At 47.4% G+C, this 26,218-nt stretch overlaps 2 protein-coding genes across 6 annotated transcripts; both read left to right on the top strand.

The window, feature by feature from the left end:
- The first annotated feature begins 770 nt into the window (after nucleotides 1–770).
- Nucleotides 771–7,903, top strand: PAQR5 (progestin and adipoQ receptor family member 5). The gene is made up of 9 exons (XM_072345793.1): nucleotides 771–1,289; nucleotides 2,989–3,029; nucleotides 3,263–3,434; nucleotides 3,557–3,684; nucleotides 3,759–3,961; nucleotides 4,145–4,271; nucleotides 5,806–5,902; nucleotides 6,196–6,337; nucleotides 6,472–7,903. The coding sequence occupies exons 3-9, from the start codon at nucleotides 3,384–3,386 to the stop codon at nucleotides 6,705–6,707; spliced, it is 984 nt and encodes a 327-aa protein (XP_072201894.1). The 5' UTR covers nucleotides 771–1,289; nucleotides 2,989–3,029; nucleotides 3,263–3,383; the 3' UTR covers nucleotides 6,708–7,903.
- Nucleotides 7,904–8,054: 151 nt separating this feature from the next.
- On the top strand, nucleotides 8,055–25,952 carry KIF23 (kinesin family member 23). 5 transcript variants are annotated; one of them, XM_072345788.1, is made up of 24 exons: nucleotides 8,055–8,167; nucleotides 8,253–8,322; nucleotides 8,392–8,520; nucleotides 10,847–10,952; nucleotides 11,810–11,946; nucleotides 12,566–12,675; nucleotides 13,548–13,718; nucleotides 14,654–14,695; nucleotides 15,108–15,220; nucleotides 15,368–15,489; nucleotides 16,361–16,463; nucleotides 16,785–16,864; nucleotides 16,950–17,069; nucleotides 17,596–17,755; nucleotides 18,314–18,481; nucleotides 18,683–18,840; nucleotides 18,958–19,131; nucleotides 19,827–20,006; nucleotides 20,388–20,669; nucleotides 22,558–22,788; nucleotides 23,390–23,472; nucleotides 23,774–23,855; nucleotides 23,969–24,039; nucleotides 25,617–25,952. In XM_072345788.1, exons 1-24 carry the CDS (start codon nucleotides 8,157–8,159, stop codon nucleotides 25,630–25,632), a joined length of 2,919 nt encoding a protein of 972 aa, XP_072201889.1. In that variant the 5' UTR covers nucleotides 8,055–8,156; the 3' UTR covers nucleotides 25,633–25,952. The 5 variants fall into 5 exon arrangements, with proteins under 5 accessions (XP_072201889.1, XP_072201891.1, XP_072201892.1 ...); XM_072345789.1 differs by having other exon boundaries at nucleotides 8,060–8,167; nucleotides 8,256–8,322; XM_072345790.1 differs by lacking the exon at nucleotides 14,654–14,695 and having other exon boundaries at nucleotides 25,617–25,951.
- The last annotated feature ends 266 nt before the right edge of the window (nucleotides 25,953–26,218 follow it).

The raw sequence follows: 26,218 nt of genomic DNA, 5'->3' as shown, positions 1-26,218 counted from the left end.
CCTTTTACAGCTGGGGGAGTTTCCATTGGTTTCCTACTGACCACACCGGCTGCTGCTGGGAGGCTTTGCTGTGCTCTGGGTGCGGGGCCGGCAGCATAATGGGAGCTGCAGGGTTATAGGGCTGACAGGCAGCAGCTGCCGTGCAGGAGAGGGGTGAGTAGGAGACGTCTGCGTCCCTGTCCTTGCAGGAAACAACAGTGTCACCTCAGGGAGGGCATCGTCCAGCTGAGCAGCCCCAAAAGGTGACACGGGCACAGGGCTGGGGACACCTCGGAGAAACGAGCAGCAGATGGTGTGGAGGAGAAAAGGGGCAGAAGTGCAGGAAGTGGTTCAAAGTGTTTTCTGAGTGGCAGCAGCACTTCGGGACAGTGGGGTCAGCAGCAGCATTCATTGTGAGCTCCACAGCTGGATGCAGGCGTGCACACCCAGAGCAGCCACCCCTGCATCCACTCTGTGCTCCCAAAGCAAACCCAAATGAGTTGTTTGGAGAGGAGGGATGGCTCACACGGCTCTTGGAAGTGCTTTCACGCTGTCCATGTTGGCTGGGCTTGAGATGAGAACTAATTCTCCCCGCGCTGTGTGAATGGTGCATTAGGTCTGGATGCAGTGCTGAGGGTAATGGCTGTGGGTATGTCCGCATGCCTTTCCTTCGGCTCTTTACAGTAATGGCCACACAGTGCTCTCCAGTGACTCCCAGACCCTTCTCTGCCGCTCTATAAGAACGCCGTGAGCTCCGCAGAGCCGCATTTAGAGCAGGGAACGCGCGGGGTCTCGGCGCAGCCCCAAGGGAGCGATGTGGGAACACCTCTGTGCAGCGGCACGGCCCTCCCTGCAGCGCGCTTTGCACTTTTCCAGTCTCCTTGGAGACAGTTGAGCAACTTTCTGCTCTTTTCCGGTGCTGGAGCGGCGGGGCCGGGAGCTGCGCGCAGGGAGCAGCCTGGCAGCTCGCATTTTTCCTGCTTCCTCCCAGCCTGGCTGAAGCCGATGGGAGCGCGGTCCGACGGAGTTTGGCTGCGGCGATTTCCGGTGGTGTTTTGTTGTGGCTTTTCTTTTTCTCCCCCGTTCCCTTCGCACCCGGCCAGCACTTCTTGGCTCCGACCCAACCGCAAGCGCTGACCTCCCCGCGTCCTTCCCGCGCCCAGCGGGAACCGTCCCCAGGCGGCCCCGTCCCGTCCCACCGTCCCCTCCCATGCGGCTCCATCGCTGGGCCATGCGGGCTCTGTTTGTACACAGATGAGCAACAGCTCGGCGCCAGCGCGGCATCGCCCAGCCCTGCGCCCGGCCGCTGTGTAAGTACGGCACGCTCGCTTCGCCCTGCTCCGCCGCTGCGCTTTGTGCTGCTGTCCCAAGGGCTGCTGTGCTGCCGCGCTGCCGTGCTGCTGCTTTCTGGCCTTGCAAGGCCAGGGAATGTGGGGGTTTGCTTGTGGGGCAGATGGAACTCTTGGCGGAGAAGCGCTGTGGGTACCCAGCTTGGCTTGGGTACCGCTGAGCTGCTTGTGCACAACCCAATGGTGCCGGCGGCCCCTGCACAGCTCCTGCTCTGTGGCTCAGCCGGTCCTGCTCTTGTTCTGCTCTAAGAAAGCTGTAAAAGTTAACAATTAACAGCTAGAATTCCTTCCCTTCATTGACACACACGGCTCCAAGCTCACACTGAGCCAATGGGGACCTGTTGGGGCTGCGTGTGGCTGTGGGGATGGGGAGAAAGGAAGAGGAACAGGGGGAGGAAGAGGAGGAGGAGAAGGGTGTGCTAGCAGCACGCCTCCGGGCCTTGCAGCTTGCTGCCACAGGGGTCGCAACTCAACACATGTCCATCCTTCCCACCAGGGTGCTGTCCCCCATCCCTGCCCCACTGCCTGTGTCTCACCGAATGCACCCTTGGAGCAGGAAGGAGCGGGGCTGCAGGGTGTGCCTGCTGCTCCTGCCGCCTCAGCCCAGTGACTCATTTAGCTCACAAAAACACAAACTGATTGCTGCAGCTGGGGAGCTCCCTGCTGAGAGAGGCTGGGTCCCTCCGGCTGTCACCAGGCGCTGTCCCCACCACGTCACCCACAGCCAACCCATTGTGTGTCCCCCTGGGAGGAGGAAGCTTTGCAGCCACCCATCATTTTCTGATCGTTTCTCAGTTCGCTGAAGTCACTTTGTCACCCTGAGCACCCCGATGGCACTCAGAGAAGCTATGCATGCAATGGGACAGTGCTCACAGTGCTGTGCTATACCTGCACTGGGCTGTTTCTTCTAGCCAGGCAAGAGGACAAGATGCATGAATGCATGGGCAGGCATTCCTGTCCACATCCCCACCCTGTCCCCATTCCTGTCTCTCTCTGCATTCCTGCCCCTGCCCCTACCCCCATTGCCATCCCTGTTTTGCACTCTTGCAAACCCAGCTGCTGCCCCCATGTATTTGCAGCCCAGCGTGTGCCTGGTGCCAGCTCGTCACACAGCTCGCACCTCCTTATCTCCAAGATAAGAAAAAGTATTTTTTGTTCCATCCCATCGTTGAGCTCATTTGTGTTCCTATCAGTGGGGACGGGAGCAGGCAGAGCTCTGTGCCTTTGCTGGTGGAGAATGCAAATACTTGCATGCTTCTGGTGCAACAGCCAAGAGAAAGGTCCCAACCGGAGACTAATCTTTAACTAAAGGCATTTCCAACTTCATTCCATGTCAGGGTTATTGCTCTCTCGCCTCGTTAATTTTTCCCTTGTTAACCACCTCCTGGCTGCTGTCCTTCCTGGGCACCCCTTGTGCCCCCAGCCCCGTCTGCAGGGATCAGGGCACAGCCTGGGCAGGGGCACACAGTGGGAAGCACTGGCAGAAGGGAGCAAAGGGCTGCGGTGGGGCAGCAGCATGATGTGACGAATCCCCGCTCAGGGAGGTTATGGGGAGGGCGAGGAGGAGGCGTGGGTGCAGTGGGGCACATGGCAGGGTGCTGCCCACAGCTCTGCTGCTCTCCACCCTGGGAATTCAGCCTTCTTCACCTTTACTCCACAGCCCCGCGGTGCAGGCAGGAAGCGGAGAGACGGTGCAGTTGGGTAAGTGCCGAAGGTGCCGGGATTGCTCCGTGTTCCCCGGTGTCTGATGGGGAGTGGGCAGGTGGGGAGAGCCCCACATCCCCCACTTCACCCTGTCCTTCTATGAGTGGCAGTGGGGGGACCCCAGAAGCGCCATGCTGACTGCAGGCAGGGCCACCCTCCATCCCCAACATCCATGCCCTCGGCACTGGTGAGTTGGAGACCACATCTCCACCAATGCTCGTGTTCCGCAGGACACCCATCCTGAGCTCAGAGCCATCGCCACGGGGCAGCCACGTCCCCACCACTCCCGGTGCCATCCCCAGGGCAGGGATGTGAGGCACCATCCCAGGAAGCCGCAGTCCCGACGGCGCGATGCTGAGCCTGAAGCTGCCCCGACTGCTCAGCATCCACCAAGTGCCTAAGGTCAGAGAGCAGCTTCCATCCCCTGGGGCTGGGAGGGATGCAGGACCCTCACCCTGCATACAGGTTGCTGATGGCCAGACCTCCCCTTGGGGGACGCTGTGCCACCGCTCTGCACCTCGCAGGGGTACCAGGAGCAGGGCATCCTCTGTGGGTATCGCCCCCCAAGGATCTCAGCAGCCGACTGCGTCCTCAGCGCCTTCCAGATGACCAACGAAACACTCAACATCTGGACCCACTTCCTCCCTGCATGGTGCGTCTCATGGCCGTCACTGCGCCGTCGGGGCAGGAGATGCACCAGGTGTGATGCTCATTCTGTGCTCACAGGTACTTCGTGTGGATGCTGGTGGGGCGGCTGTGGGGGCCAGGGGGCCGGGACCCCCCCGCCTGGCCACTGCTTGCCTACCTGCTGAGCTGCTGCATCTACCCACTGGCCTCCAGTTGTGCCCACACCTTCAGCCCCATGTCGGCCCGCACCCGGCACATCTGCTACTTCTTTGACTACGCGGCACTCAGCATGTACAGCTTGGGTAAGGACGGGGGGGTTCACCCCAGGATAAGGAACCTGCAGGGAATTCTGTGGGGATGTGAGGGTTTGGGGTGCAGCCACGCAGCACTGCTGGCCCATACAGGAGTGAAATGGGATTTGGGGTTTGGAGAGCACCCGTTGGGCAGAGGGCACCTCCCCACCATGTCCTCCCATCCTCCTCCAGGTTCGGCCCTGGCGTATTCAGCATATGTGTTCCCAGAAGAATGGGTTGGTAGCACCTTCCACTGCTGCTACGTCCCTGTTGCAGTGTTCAACACGGTGCTGAGCACCAGCCTGGCCTGCTACTCCAGGTGCGTGCCTTCTCCTGTACCTCCCCAATTGCTTCAGCATAATCATTAATTAGTGTCACTAATGGAGCTTTGGAACTACTAGGCTGTGTTGTAACAAGGCAGAGGGAAGAAGAGAGTTTTGTGCTGCTGCATGCTGGCACCAGGAGAGCGTGAGAAAGAGAATGCAGAACAACTGCTTTAATTTTGGAAAGCCCAAGAGGTATTTTTGCATGGTGCACGGCTCCAGCCCTGTGTTACGGAGCTGCAAGGAAGGACTGCAGCCCTCCTGCATCAGTTTTTGGCTCCCGAGCAGACTCAGACCATTTGTTTGGAATGACTCTAAAAAATACCTCAGTGGCTCAGCTGCATTCCAGCTGCACGCTCAGTGCTGGGTATTTTGTAGTCAGTTCCTGGCTGATCACCTCTGTCACACAACCAGCATGGCCGCGTGGGCAGCTCACGCAGATGGGCTGCAATGAATGTGCATGGCCTTCCTGCAATGCACCCCACAGGAGCAGCAGCCCTACGAGGGCTCCTTTCATGCCTGTGGGTTTGGAGTCTCCCGCACAGAGCAGACAAACCTGTCTGTGCCTCCTTGCTGCAGCAGAAGCCATTCCTGCCCATGAATGGGGCCCTGTGCTGTTCCTGGCTGCCTGCCCCATATTTTAGCACCAGGAGATACTGTGAGGTCTGGATCTGGTCAGGGAGAGCCCCACTGCTCCACTGCTGCCTTATTTTGGGGGATGGCTCTTCAGTTACTGTGTGATTTCAGCCATTCCAATGCTTCACCGGTGTTTATTTCCTGGTGACACAATGCAGAATGTCACTCCCCATCCAGACACAGGCTTTCTGCCTCAGATATGGTACGATGATAACCAACAGGCTCCTACATCTCTTATAAGGGCGATACCAGAAAAAAAGCCGCTGGTTAAATTAATGAACTCTCAGATTTCAGTCACTCTTTCTGTGCATTCTCCAAAATGACAATTGCAGACTCTTGGCAGGGTGTGAGACAGAAGCACGAGGAGACGTTCCATGCCTCTCGGGCACAAGATGCAATACAGCTTAATTAGCAAACATTGCTGACTGTAGCCTGAGAGCTGCATTACCACAAAGCATGGTGAGACCCAAAGCAAGGCAAGACCTAAAGCAAGGCAAGATCCAAAGCACAGCAGGTCCCAAAGCAATGCAGGCGCATCCTGCTTGCACTCCAAGCTCTTACAGCTTGGATTAAAAACCAAGAGTGAGAATTCAGTTAGCGACAGAAGGGGCGGCAGTTGTTTGCTGCTGACGGGAAACAGGGAGCGAGCAGCAGCAAAAATCAGCAGCAAAATCAGGAGAGTGTGAACAGGAGTTGCTTCCTGGTGCGCCCAAAGAGATGGATGGAAATGTGCCAAGGGTGGCAGCCAGAAAGGTGGCCTCCCCCTGGTCTGGGAGTCACAGCAGGAGGGTGAGGGCATCCCGCAGCACGCTGCAGCTCTGTGATGGTGGCAGCGGTGGCCAGCAGACCCCAGCACTGCTGCAGCCTCACTTGGTGCTGCTCTGCTCCTCGCAGGTTCCTGGAGCTGGAGCGGCCGTGGCTCAGCAAGGCGTCCCGCACGCTGGCCTTCGTGTACCCGTACCTCTTCGACAGCATTCCGCTCTTCTATAGGGTACGTTCACAGCGCGGGGCTGCTCAGCCTGCAGCCACTTGGGAGAACACGTCCTTGTTTAGAAAGACAAACAAACTCCTGCAGGAAAAGAGATGGTGTTCTTTTTTCCCTCACCCATCCAGGCGCGGCCACTCATTGAAGCTGCGCGTTGCTGTCACATCCTAGTCGCAGCCTGCTGGCTTGGGAGGGGCTTTCATGTCTTTGTGGGGTGGGCATTTTGCTGGTGCGGGGCTGGTGATGCTGGGACCCTGGGGGCCAAACGTCTCGCTCTGTCCCACCCCCATCTCCCTTAGTTCTATCTGTGCGCGGTGTGGAGCTGTGCGGATCCCACAGTAGCTGCCCACTACAGGCACACGGCCTTCGCCTTCCTCACCTGCTTCATCTTCGCCACCCACCTGCCCGAGAGGCTCGCGCCGGGGCACTTCGACTACATCGGTAAGCAGCAGCAGGCTGAGCTCTGCTTCCTCATCAGGCAGAAGGAACCTTTATTAAACGCAGCCCCAGGAGGCCGCGTGTCTGCAGGTCGCGTCTGAACAAAGTTTCCTTGAGTCCTTTTGGCTTCCCCGCAGGGCACAGCCACCAGGTGTTCCACGTCTGCGGCATCCTGGGCACGCACTTCCAGCTGGAAGCCATCCTGATGGACATGAGTGAGAGGCAGGCACGGCTCCCAGCCACATCGCTGCTGCAGGCGCTGGCACCCATGGGCACGTGCATGGCCGTTGGCTTGGCGGTCATTGCACAATGCTCTGCACAGCTCTGCCGGGCAACAGAGCCCTCCCACAGGGAGAAGCTGCATGGGCAGTAGGACAGCCGGTCTGCAGGATGAGGGTTCCTGGTTTGCTGCTGCACAGCACAGAAGGTGGACAGCTGACATATGGGGTGAATGCAGCTCTATGGGAAATGCTTGTTGGCCAGTCCTCGAGGGTGAAACGTATTGCACTGGTGTTTGTACATATGGCTTTCAGGCTGGGGATGGGTTATGAAATGCTTTTAATCGAGCTGATATTTCATCACAGGAAATATTTAAAATAATCTTTAACGTTTTTTTTTTCCTCAAAAGGGAGATATGTGCCAATGCTTTCCAGAGCAACAGGCATTCACCAGTTCTGCCTTATGGAGGGGCACTGGTGTCCTTGCTGGCAGGGGGAGTGGTTTGAAACAGAGAGATGTGGTCAGATGTTAGGGGGAGATCCTTTACTCAACAGCAGTGAGCTGCTGCAACTGCTGCCCACAGCTGAGGTTGCCCCATTGCTGGTGGTGCCCAAGGCTGGAGACGGGGCTCTGGGTGACCTGCTCGACACCTCCATGGCAGCAGGTTGGAACTGGGTGTGCTTTGGGATCCCTTCCACCCCATGCGTTCTGTGATCCCACGGTGCTGGTCAGCAGCAGAGTCTCACAGCAGGATGTGGACGCAGTGCAGGCTGCCAGGGCTGAGCCCAACGTTTCTGGTGCTGGGGGTACAACCCCAACTATCTGACACTCCACCCAAGTGCCTAACCAACATGGGGCTGGGGCAGCAGCTCGTTCAAGGTATGATGGGGCTACTAAGTAACAAACTTTCCTTTGGGAGCTGATCGAGATATTAATATTTACGAGCACTGGAACGTAATTGTTTGTTCAACAGTTTTATTTCACGAAGCAACTAACAAACAGAGCGACGGCACTGATGTATTCTAACCTGATTTGGACGGTTCTGTTTCTGCTTGTGAGAAATAATTGCTGTGCAGATCGTTGCTAATAATTGCAAAGCTTATTTCCCTTGGGTCCATGTGAGGACAGAAAGAAACCCGGCTCTGTCGACGTGGTGTTCATCATTCTGCTTTTTGGCTTGGTAGGTTGGCGTTGGGCTCTGAGCAGCCCTGCTTTATGAACAGATAGAGCAGGCGTGGTGAGCTCCTGGAGCAGCCCACGTCTTGTTCAGCCCCGAGAAGCGGTTTGATGGGCTGCTCTGTATTCACGTCTGGAAATAAAAGCAATAGAGGGTATTTATTGCCTCTTCCTACCGTCCCTCCCACACCCCCACACCGACAGGGGGCGCTGTGGCTGCGGGCGGCGCGCTGTGCCGTTACTATAGCAACGCTTGAGGCCTACTCCTCGGGGCGGGGATGGGCGGTGGCTTCCTCCGACGTAACGCTGCGTGGTGACGCCACGCGGGCGCGCGCGCTGATTGGTTGGATTTGAACTGAACGGGCGCGCGGCCGCCGGGTGAGGCAGCGCGGAGTTGGGGTCCGGAGCTGGTCGGCGTCCCTGCACCATGAAGGCGGCGTAAGTCCATCCCGGTCCCTTGGCCGGTCCGTCCCGGTCCCACACGGTGTCCGGGCCGCCCCTCACGCCTCGTTCTTTCCCCCAGTAGGGTCAAGACCCCGCGGAGGCCGGCGCTGAGGAAGCCGACGCCTCCCGGCCCGAAGGACCCTGTGGGGGTGAGTGTGGGGCCTCGGGGCAGCGGGCCGGGCCGGGCCGTGCCGTGGCTCATCTCTGTCCTCCCCCAGGTGTACTGCAGGGTGCGGCCGCTGAGCCGCCCGGATCAGGAATGCTGCATCGAGGTGATCAACGAGAGCACCGTGCAGATCCACCCGCCCGACGGATACAAGATATTCCGCAACGGGGAGTACCGGGAGGTAACGGCCGGAGGGGCTCCTAACCCTGCTGCGGGGGTTCCTGCTGGGCGGTGGGCTCTATGCAGGCTCGGAGAGAACAGAGCAGAAAAGCTCTCTGAAGTCCTCTGGCCCACCCCAGCCTACCGTGCCCGTGTCCCACATCTCCATATCCTGCGGATGCTTCCAGGGGTGGTGACCTCACCACTGCCCTGTGCAGCTGTGCAGCTGCATCGCTGCTCTTAGGGAGGAGAAATATCTCCTGATAGCCAACCTAAACCGCCTGTGGTGCAACTTCAGGCCATCACCTCTCGTTGCTGTTACTTGCGAGCTGACCCCCACCTCACCACAACCTCCTTTCAGGGACTGTAGGAAGTAATGAGCTCTATCTGAGCTTCTCCCTGACTGATAATCCCAGTTCCCTCTCCTTAAGGCTCCATTCCTTCGCAGCTTTGTTGCCCTTCTTGGACAGGCTTCAGGGCCTCAGTGTCTCTCTGTATGGCCTATATGCAAAAGGGCTTCTGTAGGGTGGAAGGGTGAGAGCAAAAGGGGGGAAAAAAGCTAAATCTGGCAAAAGTACTTAAAGGATTTGTTCACAGAGCTCTGATTCTTAGAAACCAGCTCTAAGCAAAATCAGGCACGTGCAAGGTAGGAGCTGGTATATCCTTAAGGTCAGCTAAGAGCAACGTTTCCCTGTGTGTACCAAAGGGGAAAGCTGTAGTTAATGTATAAAGAGAGAAGGGTGGGTGGGCTGTTTTCTTCTCCCCGTAACCAGTGAGATACATAAATGGCACAACGCTGTGCTGTGGAGGATCAGAGAGGATACTGGGAAACATTTATTTACTCTGAAGGTGGTTAAATACTGGAATGGGCTTCCTAGCAGGGTGGGTGGTGTCCTGTGGCTGTCAGTGGGCAATGCCCTCAGTGATGGGCTTTGGCTTTTAGTTAACCCTGATGAGGTCAGGCAGTTGGATTCAATCTTTGTCGGTTCCTTCTGGCCAAAGTGTTTTTAAGCAGTGAAATTGACTTGCGGAATCAAACTCTATAATCCAGAGACTGGTTATAAAGCAGGTATGTTTATTCCAGCGTTGCGCAGCGCCGGGTGTAAGGGGGATAGCTCCTTCAAACTTGCACACCGTAAGGAGAAAAGTGTGTTACAGATATAGGTCAAGCTAATACATAATCAATAGTCCCCTCCCCAGTTTGATTACATATTCATTACATTCCCTATGGCCCCATTCCCCCTGACCCCATTCCCCTTGTTGTTTTGGGGTGACATTCTTCTGTTTTCTTCTTGGAGTTATCCGCTGTTATAGTTCTCCCGTGTCAGCGCCCGTCTTGCCTGGGGGTATCTAATCCTTAGAGGTCTCCAGACAGTTCCTTCTTATCTTGCCCTCTTCTCTGGTTTTCTTTTGACTAAGTGTCTGTAATTCCCCTTTTCCCTGTCCTTTTAAATGTAAACTATCTACAGTTACCCTTTGTCTTGGTTTTTGTGAAGTTCCCCTTTCCCTCTCTATAGTACAGTGTTACCTTTCCTAGATTTTGGGGCTTTGCTCACTCTTCAAAATGGTGTAAAGTAGGAAGGAGGTGGCAGGTCACTTATGGCAAGCAGCTATTGTGTTTACTGGAAAGGGGACTTTAGGGCATGTGTACAGAATGAAGAGTTAGAGTGCTATAGCTCTGAGCACCGTTTGGTTGTGAAATGGCTAATTACAGGTTCCCAACAAAGTGCAATAGTTCAAAGTGAGACAATCTCTTTGGCTTTCTGTGGGTAAGGCATAATGAATGTTAGCCTGAATTCGTTATGGGAGAGGCTGAAAGTATATGAAGTGATATTTAAATATTTATGGGTGTTTTGAAGAAGAGTGGCTGGATGTGTCCAAGTATGTTGCAAAGCTGTGACTGGAAACAGGCTGGGCTGGGCAAAGACATGAACTTCAAAGCAAGAATATTAAATTCTGGAACAGCATGACTTTATCCATTGTGGGTGTCCTTGGTGTTCCTTCAGTACCTGCGTAGATGAAGGTTGGGGATCAAACAAACTTGAACTCGAAACTGAAGGTTGTGAGCTCTTCTATTTGCATGTGAGGTCAAGCTTTCTGATCACTATTATTATTGATGGACATAAGCTCTGTGAAAACCAGAGGTTGCTGTTCTTTGTTATACAAACTTAAGCGATTATTAGAGGAGCTATAGTAAAGCAACTGTGTGTGTTCAAACAAGGGTGTAATCTTAAAGCAGTTTCTTTGTCATTCTGTTGAGCTAAGGGAAAAAGAATGAAGCATTTGAAGCAAAGAACTTCTGGGCAGGGGAACTTAAGACTTAGGGTGATGTGTCTCCTTTACTTCAGACGCAGTATTCATTTAAAGAAGTTTTTGGTACCCGTGTTGCTCAAAAGGAGCTTTTTGATGTCGTGGCCAAACCCCTGGTGGAAGATCTAATTCGTGGGAAAAACGGTAAGGGCTTCCTTGTTTTCTGTCATGTCTTTGTGTGTCTTTTTGTATTGGTAGGATTTTGCATGTCTTAAGGTTTCTTGTCTTGTCTAGACAAAATATATACATTTATCATTATATATATATATGTGTGTATATATATATATATACACACACATACATATATATATATATATATATATATACACATACATACATGGCCATCCATACAAGGCCAGGTTGGATGGGGCCCTGGGCAACCTGGTCTAGTAAATAGGGAGGTTGGTGGCCCTGCCTGGCAGGGGGGTTGGAGCTTCATGATCCTTGAGATCTTTTCCAACCCAGGCCATTCTGTGATACACCTTATTTGCAATGGAAACAGTTGTGGTCTAGGAGTTCTTTTTGTGTAATGCTGTGCATGCTTTGTATGTCCAGATGTAATTTTTTTGTGCACTGTTAACTGAAGAAACACATTTTTTTTTCAGCAGAAAGATGTGAGTTATTCTCTTAAAGGCTGATATAGAAACAAGTCAGTTTGTCCTGTGTGCGCGTTGATACCTTGAGTTATCTGGTTAATGCTGAGCTACCTTGTAACAGCCAAAGTAAATCAGATTGCTACACCTGGAGCTTAGTGGCTACATTTGTTTTCATTTCCAAATGCATGATCCCAAAACAGGGCAGGTTATTAGCAGTTGAAGTGTGCCTCAGCAAGGTGGTCAGTACTTGTATTTGACTGAGTGGCTTTTGCTGGACTGGGGTGAACTTACTGATAGATAGCTCAGCAGAAGTCTTTTTTCATCAGAACTTTTTACCCAAGAAACACTGAGAATGTACTTTTTGAGGCTGTAAGCATGATTACAGGACTCTTCTGTCTCTCCTAGGTCTCCTTTTTACATATGGGGTGACAGGCAGTGGGAAAACCCACACTATGACAGGATCTCCTGGTGATGGAGGACTTCTCCCACGGTGTTTGGCCATGATCTTCAACAGCATAGGACCATTCCAAGCCAAGAGATTTGTGAGTAGTTTTGTACCAGATTCTCCACTCTGCTGCTCATAACAACCTCAAGCACTGTTCAGAATGCCTCCTGTCTTAAACAAGAGAAGATACCCCAAAAAACTATGGGGTTTCTGAAGCAGGACCAGGGAGACAGGCCTGGTGTCTAGGACAGGCGTATCAAGAAGACGTATGATCTAACTGCTCTTGTAATCATTACTCATTTCTTTATTGCTTCTATAAAAAAATAAAGGAGAATCTGAGCGATGATTTCCTGCGACTTTTGTATCTTGAGGCAAATCTCATTCTATATTTGAAGTAATACAGAAAATGATGTTTGGCTTTTCCTTTGTTCAGAAGTCTTTTTTTTTTTTGTTATCCAAATATATTTGAAACAATACTGGAAGCTTTTTCCTTGGTAGCATGCTAACTTGGCAGCCTTTGTGAAATATTTGTGTTTTTTAAGTACCTGTTTTCTGTCAAATGTACTTGGAATTAGCTAGCAGATTGGGTGTTAGTGAGGGGGTGTGGTATTTGCTGGCTGCCAGACAGCTTGATCAAATAACTTGTCTTTTGCTGGCCAACACCTTATGTTCACTACCGTTTGTCATTATATTGTCTAAACATGTTCACTGTTCAGGTTTTTAAGCTTGATGACAAGAATGGCGTGGATGTTCAGTGTGAAGTAGATGCTCTGTTAGAGCGACAAAAAAGAGATGCCATGCCTGTTCCCAAAACTCCTTCTGGCAAGTGAGTAACTATTGTAACACGCAGAAAAAAAGTAGCTAATGTAAATGTTGTTCTGAAACTCTGATTTTAAATTATCTTGGTGTCTTTATCTTATTCCTAGGGAGGAGGGGAAAAAAAGTGAAAGATATTTATGGCAATTTAGTGTATTATGTTCCATGTAGGATGGAAAATTGCATAGTGAAATACTTTGATTCTAAGCGTCAGAACTGAGCAATATAAGGCTATTTATTTTATTTTAATCAGTTTTCACATTTGACCATGTAGAATGGGTTGGAAGTGGAAGGGACATGAAGCTCCAACCCCTCCACTGCCCGCAGGGCCACCAACCTCCACATTGAATACCAGCCCAGGCTGCCTAGGGCCCCATCCAACCTGGCCTTGAACACCTCTAGGGATGGATGGGGCATCCACAGCCTCTCTGGGCAGCTGTTCCAGCACCTCACCACTCTCATACTAAAGAACTTCCCCCGATATCCAACCTAAATCTTCCCTCCTTCAACTTAAAACCATTTCCCCTTGTCCTGCTATTTTCTACCCTTGAAAAGAGTCAACTCCCCTCCTTTTCATGTAGGGTACTGTTAAGTTAAACTTGAGGATGTTTTGCAAGCTTGCTGAGTGGTGTGTGATTCCAGTGTCAACTGTCCAGGAATTTTGCAAGGTGCTTCTTTCTGGAGCTGAGTACAGCATTACTGGATAGATGGAGCCATCTATTTAAATTCTTCCAAGTGCTGGATATGCTGGCTTTAGTTTCTGATGTGTTTCTGTACTCCAGTCACACCAGTGTCAGCAAGCTCGGTTTTTTGACTGTTCAGTCAGACAAGGTAGCTGTCTGTGGGTGCTTCATCGCAGTCACTTATTGTGTGTATCTACAGGCGACAGATAGATCCAGAGTTTGCTGATATGATCAACGTGCAAGATCACTGCAAAGCGGAAGAAGTTGATGAAGACAATGTCTACAGTGTCTTTGTCTCCTACATCGAGATCTACAACAACTACATTTATGACCTCTTGGAGGAGACACCATTTGACCTGATAAAACCCAAGTTAGTAGGAATAACAATATTGATGAACTTAACAGAAGTTTTGCTTTTGTGAGGATTGCGTGTCTTTGTTACTGTAGTTTCTGCAAATCTGCCTTAATTCAGATGAATTGCTTCTAAAAATCACAGAGTATTAGGTGATGCCTGAGGAATCCAGACAATGCTATTGAAGTGTGCCGAGTTGTTCTGTTGCTGCTAGGATTTAGTGCTTGGTTTCCTAATGTAGTGGAAGATAAATAAGTAAATATTTCATTTCTTAGGCAACGTTCCATCCTGCTGAGGTTTTAAGTGTATTCGTGCTATTCTGCAAGTGTTATTCCCAGCTTGTGACCACAGCTTGAAGAGCAAGCTATTCCATAGCTGGCATTTTCCTCTGGAAAACTGTGTATTGGGCAAAAGCTTGTGTATTATTTCCATTCAGCGCCAACCATTTCCTTAGCAACAGAGATGAATAGTCTCAAATGAAATTCTGGATGCTTTTTGGAAAGGTATTTACCTGGCTATGATCCAGAACCAAAGATCTTGTGATCTTTGAAAAGGCAGCCTGTAAATTGAACTTATTTGTACTTATTTGTTACTTATTTGAACTTATATCTTTATAATTCTAAATCTGTTAAAGAAAGCTGTGGGTGTCTACTGGTATGTGGTTTAATTAAAGAGCCGGCCAATCTACAAAGACTAAAGTAGAGTAAAACAAGCCATTACATTGAGACATTGAGAGCATTCTCCGGGGTAGTGCTTTGAAACAGGTTTGAATATCTGAATGCTTTCTAAATAAGGATGAAATTCGGTTTATTTTCTTGCTTATCACATCCAGAAATCAGCCTAGGGAAAGTCTAGGATTATTTCTATTTATAGAAGGTACAGTGCATTAAATATGAAAAGATCTTGGATGTGGGCTGAACGACTTAATTTTTCTAATCCTGTTTTTTTGGTAGGTGGAACAATTGCAACACTCCTGTGCGAAACGGTGACTTTATGTATGTGCCTAAGCATATTACTCTCAGTACTGAAGAGTGAATTTGTCTAGTAGAAGCAGAAAATACACTGACTCCTTATCTCTTCTTTGCTTTACTAGTGGACGTAGAACGCTGTTGAAGCCATCTTGCTTCCATATGAGCCATATGCATGTAGTAAAGCAATAGCTGCCACCCAAACCAATGATTTTCAGTAAGAATTGCAATTAAATGTGGCTTCTAAATTAGTAGCTGAAGTGTAACTAATCTTGGCTGAGTGTGTGTCCTTGTACTTCTGCTTCCATCTGCTGTGTGGATAATTGACGTATTTAGACTGAATTGTGTACTTAAATAAGAGAACTTGCATGAGATTATATGCTACCATATATCCAGCTCCACTGAAACGTAGTGCTTTCCTTTCTTCCTTGCCCTCAAGACCTCCACAATCCAAAATACTTCGGGAGGACCAGAATCACAACATGTACGTCACAGGATGCACAGAAGTAGAGGTGAAATCCACAGAAGAAGCTTTTGAAGTCTTTTGGAAAGGTAAATAGTCTTGAAATGTAACTTAAAAGACCGTATGCCTGTATGGAGTTTACATTGTCATGCTGAAAACAGAAATGGCTGTGGTAGGTGGCAAATCTGTTGCACGAAACAGGTGTTTGGAGGGAACATTGTCATCCTTTCAAACAGGGCAAAAGAAGAGGCGTATTGCAAACACTCAGCTGAATCGAGAATCTAGTCGATCTCACGGAGTCTTCATCATCAAGTTGGCTCAGGCACCTCTGGATGCAGACGGAGATAACGTGCTGCAGGTGAATTCTGGGGCATGCTATTAAAGGAGAACTGTGTGTGTGTACATGTATGGATGCAGAGGTGAGAAAAAGAGGTGAATCTTGCAGCGTGGCCTACTGACTTAAGCTTATGCATGTTGAAACTTGCAAATTTTTGGTGAAATGAATCAAAATTACAGAGTTTCTAAGGTATTTAATTTCTCTCCTCCTTGTAAATAGGGCATTAAGGTGATGTATTGGTTATTAATATACAGATGGTAGCAAATGTACAGAAGGTATAAGTAAATATAAGTAAAGGAAAACTCACCAATGGTGGTGCCTTGGCTGAAGAAGCCAGGGCAGTCCTCACTGGTGAGCGATCTCCAAGAGATGCTGCTTCAGTGGGAGTCAGCCCTTAAATGAGGTCTCAGAGGGGATGGAGTCGAGCTCCACCCCTCCCGGGAGCACAGCTCCATCACTCTCACCTGTGCTCCCACAGCTGACACCATACTTGTCTCAGCTGATTAATCAGAGGTTCAGGCTGTGATTACCAATCTCCCATACAGGTGAGCAGCAAAGCTGCTCTTTCATTTATTCTTCCTCTGTTTTGAGCAAAACATCTTAATATAAGAATATGACTTAGCGGCTTTGAACAAGAGTGCTTGATATAATCTGTCTTGTGCCACGAGACAAAGGATTTGATAAACTTGTTGACCAAAACCCTAGTGAGGTGTGGGTTAAGGGCTATAAATACACTGAATCTTAGTTTGAAGGTGCAATATGTGTTTAAGTGTACCTTCTGGCTTGGGGGTGTGAAGGATGTTCCCCTGCACCCCACCCACCCAGTGCCCCCTTAGAAAGCAGGGAATATAGAGCTAATAATTAGCCTAACCCGATTTCTTTCCCATAACAGGAGAAGGAACAGATCACTTTAAGCCAGCTGTCCTTAGTTGATCTAGCTGGCAGTGAAAGGACTAATAGAACAAAAGCTGAAGGAAGCAGGTTGCGAGAAGCAGGTACGTACCATGTTAGACAGCCTGTTAGTTTTATAGGCTAGGCTATGCATGTATTAATCTTGTCTCCTGGTAAAGAGACCTTAAGAAGAGTCATGAAGTGTTCTGTTTTGGTGCTTGGTTATCTATTTGATGGTCTTCAATCTTCCGGCTTGGAAACTGGAATTTTTAGCAGCATTTATTGCATTTGTGGGTACTTCAGGTTATTTGTAAAGGCTATCGGTAACAAATGTACAGGTACAGACAGTTTATCTCAAAAAAAAAAAATTGAGAATATGATGCAAATAACTGCTGATAGAGTTTGTTTTATATTATTATTTTAAGGTAATATTAATCAGTCATTAATGACGTTAAGAACATGTATTGAAGTCCTACGGGAAAACCAGATGTGTGGAACAAATAAGGTATGCAACCTGCCATTCAATTACCTTTTGATTAAGAGCTGATGTAATAAAAGCTTACCAGAAATTCCTTCTGCTTTGTTTTAAGATGGTTCCATACAGAGATTCCAAACTGACTCATCTCTTCAAGAACTATTTTGATGGGGAAGGGAAAGTGCGTATGATTGTATGTGTTAATCCTAAAGCTGAGGACTATGAGGAAAGCCTGGTAACTTTCTTGCCGTTCTTATCCTTGCCTACTCTACTTTCACATTTAGCTCTGAATTACTGCACTAGTTTAGTAGGTGGCAGGGATGGTAACTTACGCTGTTTGAACGCTTCGGGCAATCAGATGTAATACTGCAGGGCAAATATGTTCTCTGAATCTTATTATTTTCCTCTCAAAAATGCAAGTACTGCTTGTGTGCAACATAGGGAGTTTCTCTTATTTACAGCAGTCCAGGTAGCTGTATTTCAGTGCTTCATCCCCACTAGGACAGTATTTGCAAGAACTGAAGATATCTGCACAGTCAGGTTTATGTCTCTGAGGGATGAAGGAAGGGAAGGTGTTACTAGGGATGGATTTTTAGATGCTCTACTTCAGATTTGCAAGCTATCTAGCTGGGAAATCCTTCAGATTCTATGTTGATAATGTCTCTGCTAAAACTTAAATTGCTCTAAAGTATCACTTTCAAACTTGCATTGGACAGCTGCTATTTTATGGCATTGCTGAGCTTGCTTTTGTTCTTTTGCAGCAAGTCATGCGTTTTGCAGAGATGACTCAGGAGGTGGAGGTTGCAAGGCCTGTTGACAGACCACTGTGTGGTTTAACACCAGGACGGCGCTTCAGGAATCAGGCCTTCAGAGAGGAGCTGGCACGGAAACTGGAGATTCGAGGCGGCCCAATTAATGGAGGTAAATGGGAGAATGCCACGTGTTCACAGCACATGCCTTTTTTTCTGTTCTTAGGGGCTGAAGGCTTCTTTAAGGATAAATTTGAAAGCACATGAGGAGCTGCGTTTAACTGTTAGTGGTGAGCTTTCTCTGTAGTAGGTGCACCTGAATTGCTGTTTCCATGCTGTGCTATTGCTTACATAGTAATTGGGCTTATGCTACAGTTCTCAAAGTAATTCTTTGTTGTTGATGATGAGTTGAATTCAGGGTCCCATTGTCCCATTACTGCAGCTTTGGAAAAGAGATTGTGCTGAAGATAATACTTTGATGCTCTTATACGCTCTGGGTTTACTTTAGAAATTAGGACTTGCCTGGAGGTATTGTAAGGAATGAATCAAAAATGTCACATTTAATCTGTTCTCAACACTGTCATCTATTCTGAAAACATGTAGTTCTCCTTAATAATTCTACATTCTGTCTCCTTCATAATTCTGTGGAATGATCTGTGGCTGTGCACTGTCAAATGAGAACTCTGTTCTCTAGCTTGCTGACAGACTTCCTTGGCTTTAAATCTTACAGAAACAGAAGAGCAATCTGCTTTAGAACTATTATTGCCGAGCTTTCCTCCCCTGCCTTCATGTGAGCTATTAGATATTAATGACGATCAAACACTTCCAAAGCTTATCGAGGTCCTGGAAGAACGCCATAAACTACGACAAAAGTTGTCAGAGGAGTTTTCCAAAAACGGTAAGGATTTGAGCACTGACATAGAGCTTGATTTTTGGTGTTCTCGTTGCTATTCAAGCCTCTCTTTTGTACTAATGTGGAACAATGATCTTGTTCAGGTTGATGGTTTAAAAACCCTTTCATTGAGGTAATGAAGTAGCTGGTAGTATCAAGTTAATAGGAGATGGGATGAGAAAGTAAATTATGTTGACTCTCTTGCAGTGCTTACATTTAAAACTATACTGCGAGAACTTGATTCCAACGTTATGTCCAAAGAAAACTGTTTGCAAGGAAAATTGTCTGAAAAAGAGAAAATAATAACAGGACAGAAAGCGGAGATAGAACGCCTGGAGAAGAAAAGTAAAACTTTGGAATACAAGGTTAGTTTTCTAACGACTAACAAATGTATTCTAGCACAAGCAAACATCACTTTCGCTTCTGGGCTTAGATGGTTGTGTTGCCTGGGCCATAGCAAAGATCTTCCTCTCTTCTTCCAGATTGAGATTTTGGAGAAAACTGCTACTATTTATGAAGAAGATAAGCGTCACCTTCAGCAAGAACTTGAAAGCAAGAGCCAGAAACTGCAACGTCAGGCTTCTGACAAGCGTAGGTTGGAGGCACGGCTGCAAGGCATGGTTGCTGAAACAACCATGAAGTGGGAGAAGGAGTGTGTGAGTATACTGCCCTAGGTATGAGAGCTGTCTCAGGGAATAATGCTGGAGGGAGCTGGGGAGCTTGCTTGTTTTTTAAGGTTTTTCTTTTTTTTTCTTAATACTATTAAGAGTGAAGATACATTTGGCTTTTAACTGAGGACTTGAACAGACATTTTCTTCTTAAATTATATAAATGTTGTATGATGGGATGAATTCCTCAATGGCCCACGATGCAACTAGAGCAGCTCTCTTGTGCACTTTGTTTTGGTATCTGGAACTTGTTCTTTTGGGTTTATGGCTCTCTGAGGAGTGATTCTTTTGTTCTGGCAGCTGTCAGGAGAAGCCTAATATCAGGCTTTCCCCATTATCCTCATGTAAACTCTTGTTCAGATATGTGCTTCATGAGCAATAAGGAAAGAAAATCTGAGGAAATAATTTGCACTGCTTTAGGACTGTTTACTTCTTCAGGGCTATCGATAGATCTACAGTTAGACAACGGTCTGATTTGCCCTCATGATTTAGGAAGCAAAATATTTATGGCATTAGACATAACTTTGGCAGTCTTTTTTGTTAGCTTGTTACATCATTACTTTCATCTGCTTGTATCTCAGAGGGAAAGAATATCCTGCCATGTAGAATCTAGAATTATCTACAAACTTGTAACCCAACTACTCTGTGTTTGTTTAAAGCTTTTCTTCTCTTGGTCCTCGTAGGAGCGTCGTGTAGCAGCAAAGCAGCTGGAAATGCAGAACAAACTTTGGGTCAAAGATGAAAAACTGAAGCAGCTGAAGGCCATTGTTACCGAACCAAAGAGTGAAAAGCCAGAGAGGCCTTCACGGGAGAGGGACAGAGAGAAGGCTATTCAGAGGTCAATCTCTCCACCGCCAGTACCTGTAAGTTGCCTTTAATGCACTACTTGGTAAAGGGACATGCGTACTTGTAAGAATGAACTAAAATACAGAGCACTTTTCTCTAGTGGCTAGAAAATGTTTCCCAAGCACAGAATTTGGGTTTAAACTGTTTTTGAATTCTTCTTCTCCTCTTGTATTTGTATCTATGTTTTTCATTTGTGCTCCAACTTTCCTAATGCCTTCAATATTAAAGATTGTCTGATTCTTAGTGCTGTCACTGCTCTCCAAAGCCATGAATTTGGGTAGCTACATTGAATATTGACAACATGCAGTGGTGCTGTCTTATTGCCTTGCGAGCCGATAGTTTTGTGTTGTTAACTGCTTTCCCATTCTCTTTAGCCTTCTAGTAACTTTATTACTCAGGTTCCTAACAGCCAGCAGCTCGTGAGCAACCAGCAGGTGCACAGACGTTCAAATTCTTGTAGCAGCATTTCTGTGGCTTCCTGTGTTATGGAGTGGGAGCAGAAAACCCCTTCGCACAAGCATACCGGTGGCAATTCTAAAACAAGGACTAGACAACAAGAACCAGGACAAAGTAGAGACTGTAACACCTCAGACAGAAGGCGAGGGATGTGCTGGACTGGAATCACTGAGGTTCCCAAGCGTAGAGATGAGCTAGAAATAGAAGAGGATCAATGCTACAGGGTTAGTGCTGCTCCTGTCAAAAGCTACATGTAGTGTTACGTAGTCTGGCTCAAAAGTTCATCGCAACTGCTCTCTTACACTGAGTGTAAAAGAGGTTTTTGCATTTTCCCCTAAACGTAGGGGAGTGCGCTTTGCAAGTTGAGTCTCACTCTTTAAATCTTTAATTTGGCATTTAAAAATCTGTAGAAAGCACTTCCATTTCTTGTTAGTGTGTAAGTAGCTGCAGAAAGGAGCTCTGAGCTAAATGGGCCTTTTTTTTTCCCCCTAGCTCTACATGTCTTTGTTTTAATTTGTGTCTGTCTCCTCAAATCTATCTTACAGCCTGCAACTTGCCGTGGTCCTTTTTGGGCAGCTTAAAAGGTGGTCTTATGAGCCAGCCACATGCAAATGTCTGCTAGAAATAGTGCTTAGGCAAACTCCTCACTTGAATAGCTGTTAACTTTTGCTCTCTAGAATAGTGTTTCCAAATCTTCACATCTGCATTAAAACTGGAGGCTTTGCTTGTAGTTGAGAGATGCTTTTCCATCAAATTATTGTATGCAAATGTTTGTATCCATGGTGTCTCTATCACGATGTAACTGTCACAGTGGCTCAGGTAAAGCCATGAGTATTGTACTACATCCTACTCCCAGGATCAGAGCTCTTGAGAGGGCTTCCCGAGAAGAGGGAAGCTTATCATGGTGGGATTCATTTTTGGGGTAGTGTTTTCAAAGGGCTAGTAAGTAACAGGAATTCTGAAGTATGGGAAGGGATTTAAGCAAATGCTGTTCCAATTGACTAAAACAAATCACCAGCATCAGATTATGGGACATGTTCTCTCCTGCAATAAAACATGACTGGTAGTAACGTCTTCCTTTGGACTTGTAGATTTCTAGGTCACCTTGGCAGAGTTACTTCCCACTTCTCCACTAAAAAGAGGAGAGCTCTTGAGTGTTTTATTCCTAATGCTCATGTAAAACAACTTTGGAAGCCATGAATCTCTAGATTCATTTAGTCTTTAGAAGCTGCTTTAGCTCTGTAAGAGCTTTACTTGTGAAGGGCACAGCTAGTCTCGTGTCTGTCGCTGAGAGAAATCCCAGTTGCTGCTCATCACCTGAAAGCAGAGTGGAGGAATTTGCGGTCATAGCTTTGGGTTATTTAACATCACTACGATTTACAGAGGTCTGTACACTAGTGAGTAAAGCTAAGAGGGAGCCTGCAGTGTTCTTTCAAATGCCTGTCCAAGGATTTTGAAAGGACTAGGTTTTTAAACAAACTGTTTTCTGGTTTACCTGAGCAACTGACAACGTTCATGAACATAAGTTAAAAATCTATGAACCTCCATTGCTTTGTGTGGATTTCTAGCAGATGGGCTTGGAAGCAGTAATGCTAGCAAAGGGCACTCTACCTTTTTCTCTGCTCATAATACTTCTGAGTAAACAGAGGCTTTGTGTCTTCCAGAGGTGTTGGAAATCCATACTCAATCTGTTCCCTTTGCTACATCAAGATTACATCTTGATCCATTAGCGCATCTGTGGAAACACTTCCAAATTTATCTTTTCAGGTCGGTTAATATGTTCATGGCAATCAGATCTGGGAAATCTGGGAGGAGTGCTGCCAAAGAGAAAGATGTTCTCCTTGAGGAAACCCTGCCATGCAGGGAGTGCAACCGATGGGATAAAACTACATCAGATTAGTGGGAAATAGTTGGCACAGAAATAATCCATTAAGCATTTTTTGCAAGGCTCGTGGAACAGTATGTTTCAGGTGGATTCTAAAAGGAACAAAGCTTTGCTCTTCAAATAAATACATCTTAACCAGACCTGCGAAAATCAGTTTTTCTAATGATATCCTTTGAGAAGCTTCACTGTGTGCTGATTTCTTCTGATTCTCTTTCCACTCTGATCAGAATGCGCCTCCAGTTCGTCTCAGGCACAGACGGTCACGCTCAGCTGGGGAGAGATGGGTAGATCATAAGCCACCTTCTAATCTGCCCACTGACACAGTCATGCAGCCACATGTCCCTCATGCCATCACAGTAGCAGCTGCAAGTGAAAAGGCACTAGCTAAGTGTGACAAGTACATGCTGACGCACCAGGAGCTAGCCTCTGATGGGGAGATTGAAACAAAACTAATTAAGGTAAAGCAAACACCTCTGTGGTAAACTTGTGATAACCCTGTCAAATCCTATTTCTGGCAGTGTATTTGTGCTATGGGCTTATGCCTTGCAGAAAGGTATGTTTGACCCCGTGTGCTAAGAGACTTGCAAGTTTTGTGCAGTTGGATTCAAGTGAGATTTTAGAGTCTGAAAATGCTTTTCTTGAACTGTGTCGTTATTTTGTGTATACATCATCACATACTTATTACTTGATCACCGTCTTGCTTGAAAGTAATTAAGGTTTCTTTTCCCCTCCAGTAAAACACAATAATCCATTCATAATGAAAGTTTCTTAGACTCGTGACTGCAGCTAATCTTGCAGTCGCTCTTGTTGGAATGATATTTGGTTTACGTTAGTGAGTGGCTGCAGTGATGGATGCTCAAATGCTCCATAACAGAATTCCTAGTATACAACTAATGAGAATTGGTGGGGTGACTTAGGCTTCAAACTCTTGCAGGTGTATGCTCACAAACTTGAAAGAAAGCTGTAGCTGCGAGTGCTTAAGTTTTCATGTGAAAACTAACAGCATGGCTGCCACAGTAACCTCATGACTGTAACTTGTTAATTGCTTTTGGCTCCCAGGGTGATGTTTTCAAAACCAGAGGTGGCGGACAGGCTGTGCAGTTCACAGAGATAGAGACTCTGAAGCAAGAATCTCCAACTGGGTGAGTTGTGCCCTTAACCCTGGATTCTGGTTCTGTTGGAAGAGCTTTACCTTGGTAGCTGATGTGTAACTGATGCTGGTCCGAGTGATTGAGTAAGAAGCTGTTGTGTCTAACTCAAAATCATACAGAAGTAACTCTGAGGAGCTTTTAGGTACTGATGACTGGTCTGCTGTTGAGAGAAAAAGTATTTAATTGAGAGGTATATCATGTATTCTATTGTGCATGAGAATCTTGTGAGTTTTTTTAAAGAAAATGATGTTCCTGTAATGGTTTTTTGTTTTTCCCCATCCTTGTCTTACAGTCGAAAGCGAAGATCATCACCTTCCAGTGCTGATCCACCAGAGGATGCTGCAAACGCTGAATGGACTGATGTGGAAACCAGAGTAAGCTACAAAGGAGGGAGAGATATCTCGTGTTTGATCTTGATGAGGGCTTGGAGTAGAGTTGATAGCTGGGTCGGGTTATGGTTAGAGACTGACTTTCTGTGTCTTCTCAGTGTTCTGTGGCAGTGGAAATGAGGGCGGGATCTGCCCTTGGACCTGGATATCAGCATCACGCTCAGCCCAAGTAAGTGCCTTTCTTCTCTAGTTGGTACATTGTTCTCTTTCCTGCTAACACCTAAAGTGAGACAACACTTTTTTTTCCCCTTCACCTTGTTGCCCTTCCTGCTTTGGGTTTGCAAAGCGTACGCTTTTAACATACTGTGAAGTGAACAGGCTTGTTGAGTGTTGGAGACACTGGCTGTACAGATCCGTAGGGGACTTTTGCCCAGAAGGTGTGTTCTGGCACGTTCTCTGGCATTTAGTGCCGTGAGCAGAATGTCAGGTTTGATCTTGTCCCTCTGCAGCAATTCAGAGTGCTCTTAGCTGGACTGTAAACAGCTGGGGACTGTAGCGTGCCTGGCAGCTCACAACTGGAGCGGGATCAAAGGTGACAGTGGCATAGGACCGTGCCGCATCCTTTTCCAGTCCCTCTAACCTTTATCAGATTCTGATGCAGTTAAAACAAAACCCTCATCTTTGTAGCTTCAGGTTAATTTAAATAAGGTTACAGATACCTCACCATTCATTTTGGTGCCTCAGTGAGGGAATCGTTGGGTATACTTATTAGTTGCACTCAAGTATACTATTTCAGCTGCTACCTGCAATGCAACTGTTAAGGCATCAGCTGAGAGGCGTGGGCTTTAGTCACGCTAGAAGCAGCTTTCTTCCTCTTTAGGTGCACAGATAAGTCTGAGATCTTCAGGGCTCTCATGCGTCTTTAATGTGATGGGATCAGAGTTGCAGTTACACAGCAAACATACCAGACCAGGAGCCTCAATTTGTAGGAAAAGCTGTAACGATATACTTGGTGAAGTTAGTGCCTAACGCTTGAACCAGGCATCTAAAAAAAAACTCTCTCGTCTATAAAGGAAATGTTGCAGATGATCTAGTCTTGCTGAACAAGATGTTGCAGAACAGAACTAAGTATCCAGGTTTGGACTCTTGCAGATAGGTGCTGGCTGTGGAAGTCACCTGTTCAACTCAGGGGAAGACACTTGGCAGTTTTGCAAGACATGTTTACAGGGAGGAGAGAGGGCTGGAGAGGTAAAGAGGTTCCTACAAAGCCAAAGCAAACCAAACCGATTATCTTCGGAATCAAAATAGTAAGAATTAGTAAAACACAGGTTCTCATCTCTTGTGTGATGCGTGTTATTTGTACATCAAGGGTTTAGAACTGCAGTGGCAAATTGTTCTGGGGAGCTTCTGAAACGAGTGGTTCCTGTTCTGGGTGAGGTCACAAATGTCTGTTGCTGTATACATACAAGCTCCATCACACGTCTCACAGAGCATTTTCAGGGTGGCTGCTGCTACTGGGAGCCTTGCTGCAGCCTTACAGTACTGTAGGCAATCCTGTAGCCTTCCTGTGTATTGAATTGCAACTTCAGCTTATTTGGAGTTGAAATAAAACTTGGTTTTAAGCCCACGGTTAAGAACAAGAAAGCAGAATTCGTCTGTTTCTGGATAAATAAGCTCTTTAGTTTGCTTGTAGCATTTCTTAGCATGGGAAGTACATGAAATTTATGCATACAGCAGAGCAGGTAAATGGGTTATTGACTGCTGTGTAAGATGTGAAAGTTGTTTGATTGCCTTTTTTTCTTTTAGGCGAAGAAAGCCATGAGCTTAACATACCGCTGCGCTGGAATCTTGTTGATTTTTATCAGACTTATCTGCTGCCAGTGATAAACGTAACTGCTTTGTTATCACTACGAGCTTGGATTTCTTTTATACTGGCCTGTGCTAAGCAATGGTTACATGGAAAATAATGACTTGACATCATGGGCACTTTATTTTGTAGTGCAAGTAAGTGATTAAGTATTTTACATCTGTAGATATGGGGTAAAAGGGTGATGTGCTCACGGATATGGTGAGGACCTTATATATGTGGCTCTGCAAGCATGTTAAAATAAAAATAAATACTTTTCTTCAATGGCTCTTACCAGTCAGGTTTATGTCTCACCACCCTATGCTAAACTACAGAGACTAAGGTGAGCCCTCCTGCTTGTTTTGGTTTTCCTTGTTATTTGGAAGGGGTTCCTTGTGAGTTTGATCTAAATGGGCCAATCCTGTACTGTAATGGAGTGGTGGGAGGCTCTGCCATGGCAAGCTAAAGCCACTAGGTGGTGTGAAACAACCGCTGTGGGGTGCTGGCCTTGGAATCCTGCGCCTGCCCAGCCTGGAGGTTGGCTTTGCCTTGAATTCCTCTT

Source organism: Excalfactoria chinensis, chromosome 10 (assembly GCF_039878825.1).
Source record: "Excalfactoria chinensis isolate bCotChi1 chromosome 10, bCotChi1.hap2, whole genome shotgun sequence".
Taxonomy (NCBI): Eukaryota; Metazoa; Chordata; class Aves; order Galliformes; family Phasianidae; genus Excalfactoria; species Excalfactoria chinensis.
This window is presented reverse-complemented; position numbering and strand designations above follow the sequence as displayed.

Coding starts and splice junctions, on each gene's coding strand:
- PAQR5 (XM_072345793.1), top strand. CDS start 3,384: ATGCTGAGCCTGAAGCTGCCCCGACTGCTCAGCATCCACCAAGTGCCT. Junction 3,962..4,144: donor ACTCAGCATGTACAGCTTGG/GTAAGGACGGGG, acceptor ATCCTCCTCCAG/GTTCGGCCCTGGCGTATTCA. Junction 6,338..6,471: donor GGGGCACTTCGACTACATCG/GTAAGCAGCAGC, acceptor GCTTCCCCGCAG/GGCACAGCCACCAGGTGTTC.
- KIF23 (XM_072345788.1), top strand. Junction 22,789..23,389: donor TTGAAACAAAACTAATTAAG/GTAAAGCAAACA, acceptor TTTGGCTCCCAG/GGTGATGTTTTCAAAACCAG. Junction 23,856..23,968: donor GGACTGATGTGGAAACCAGA/GTAAGCTACAAA, acceptor GTGTCTTCTCAG/TGTTCTGTGGCAGTGGAAAT.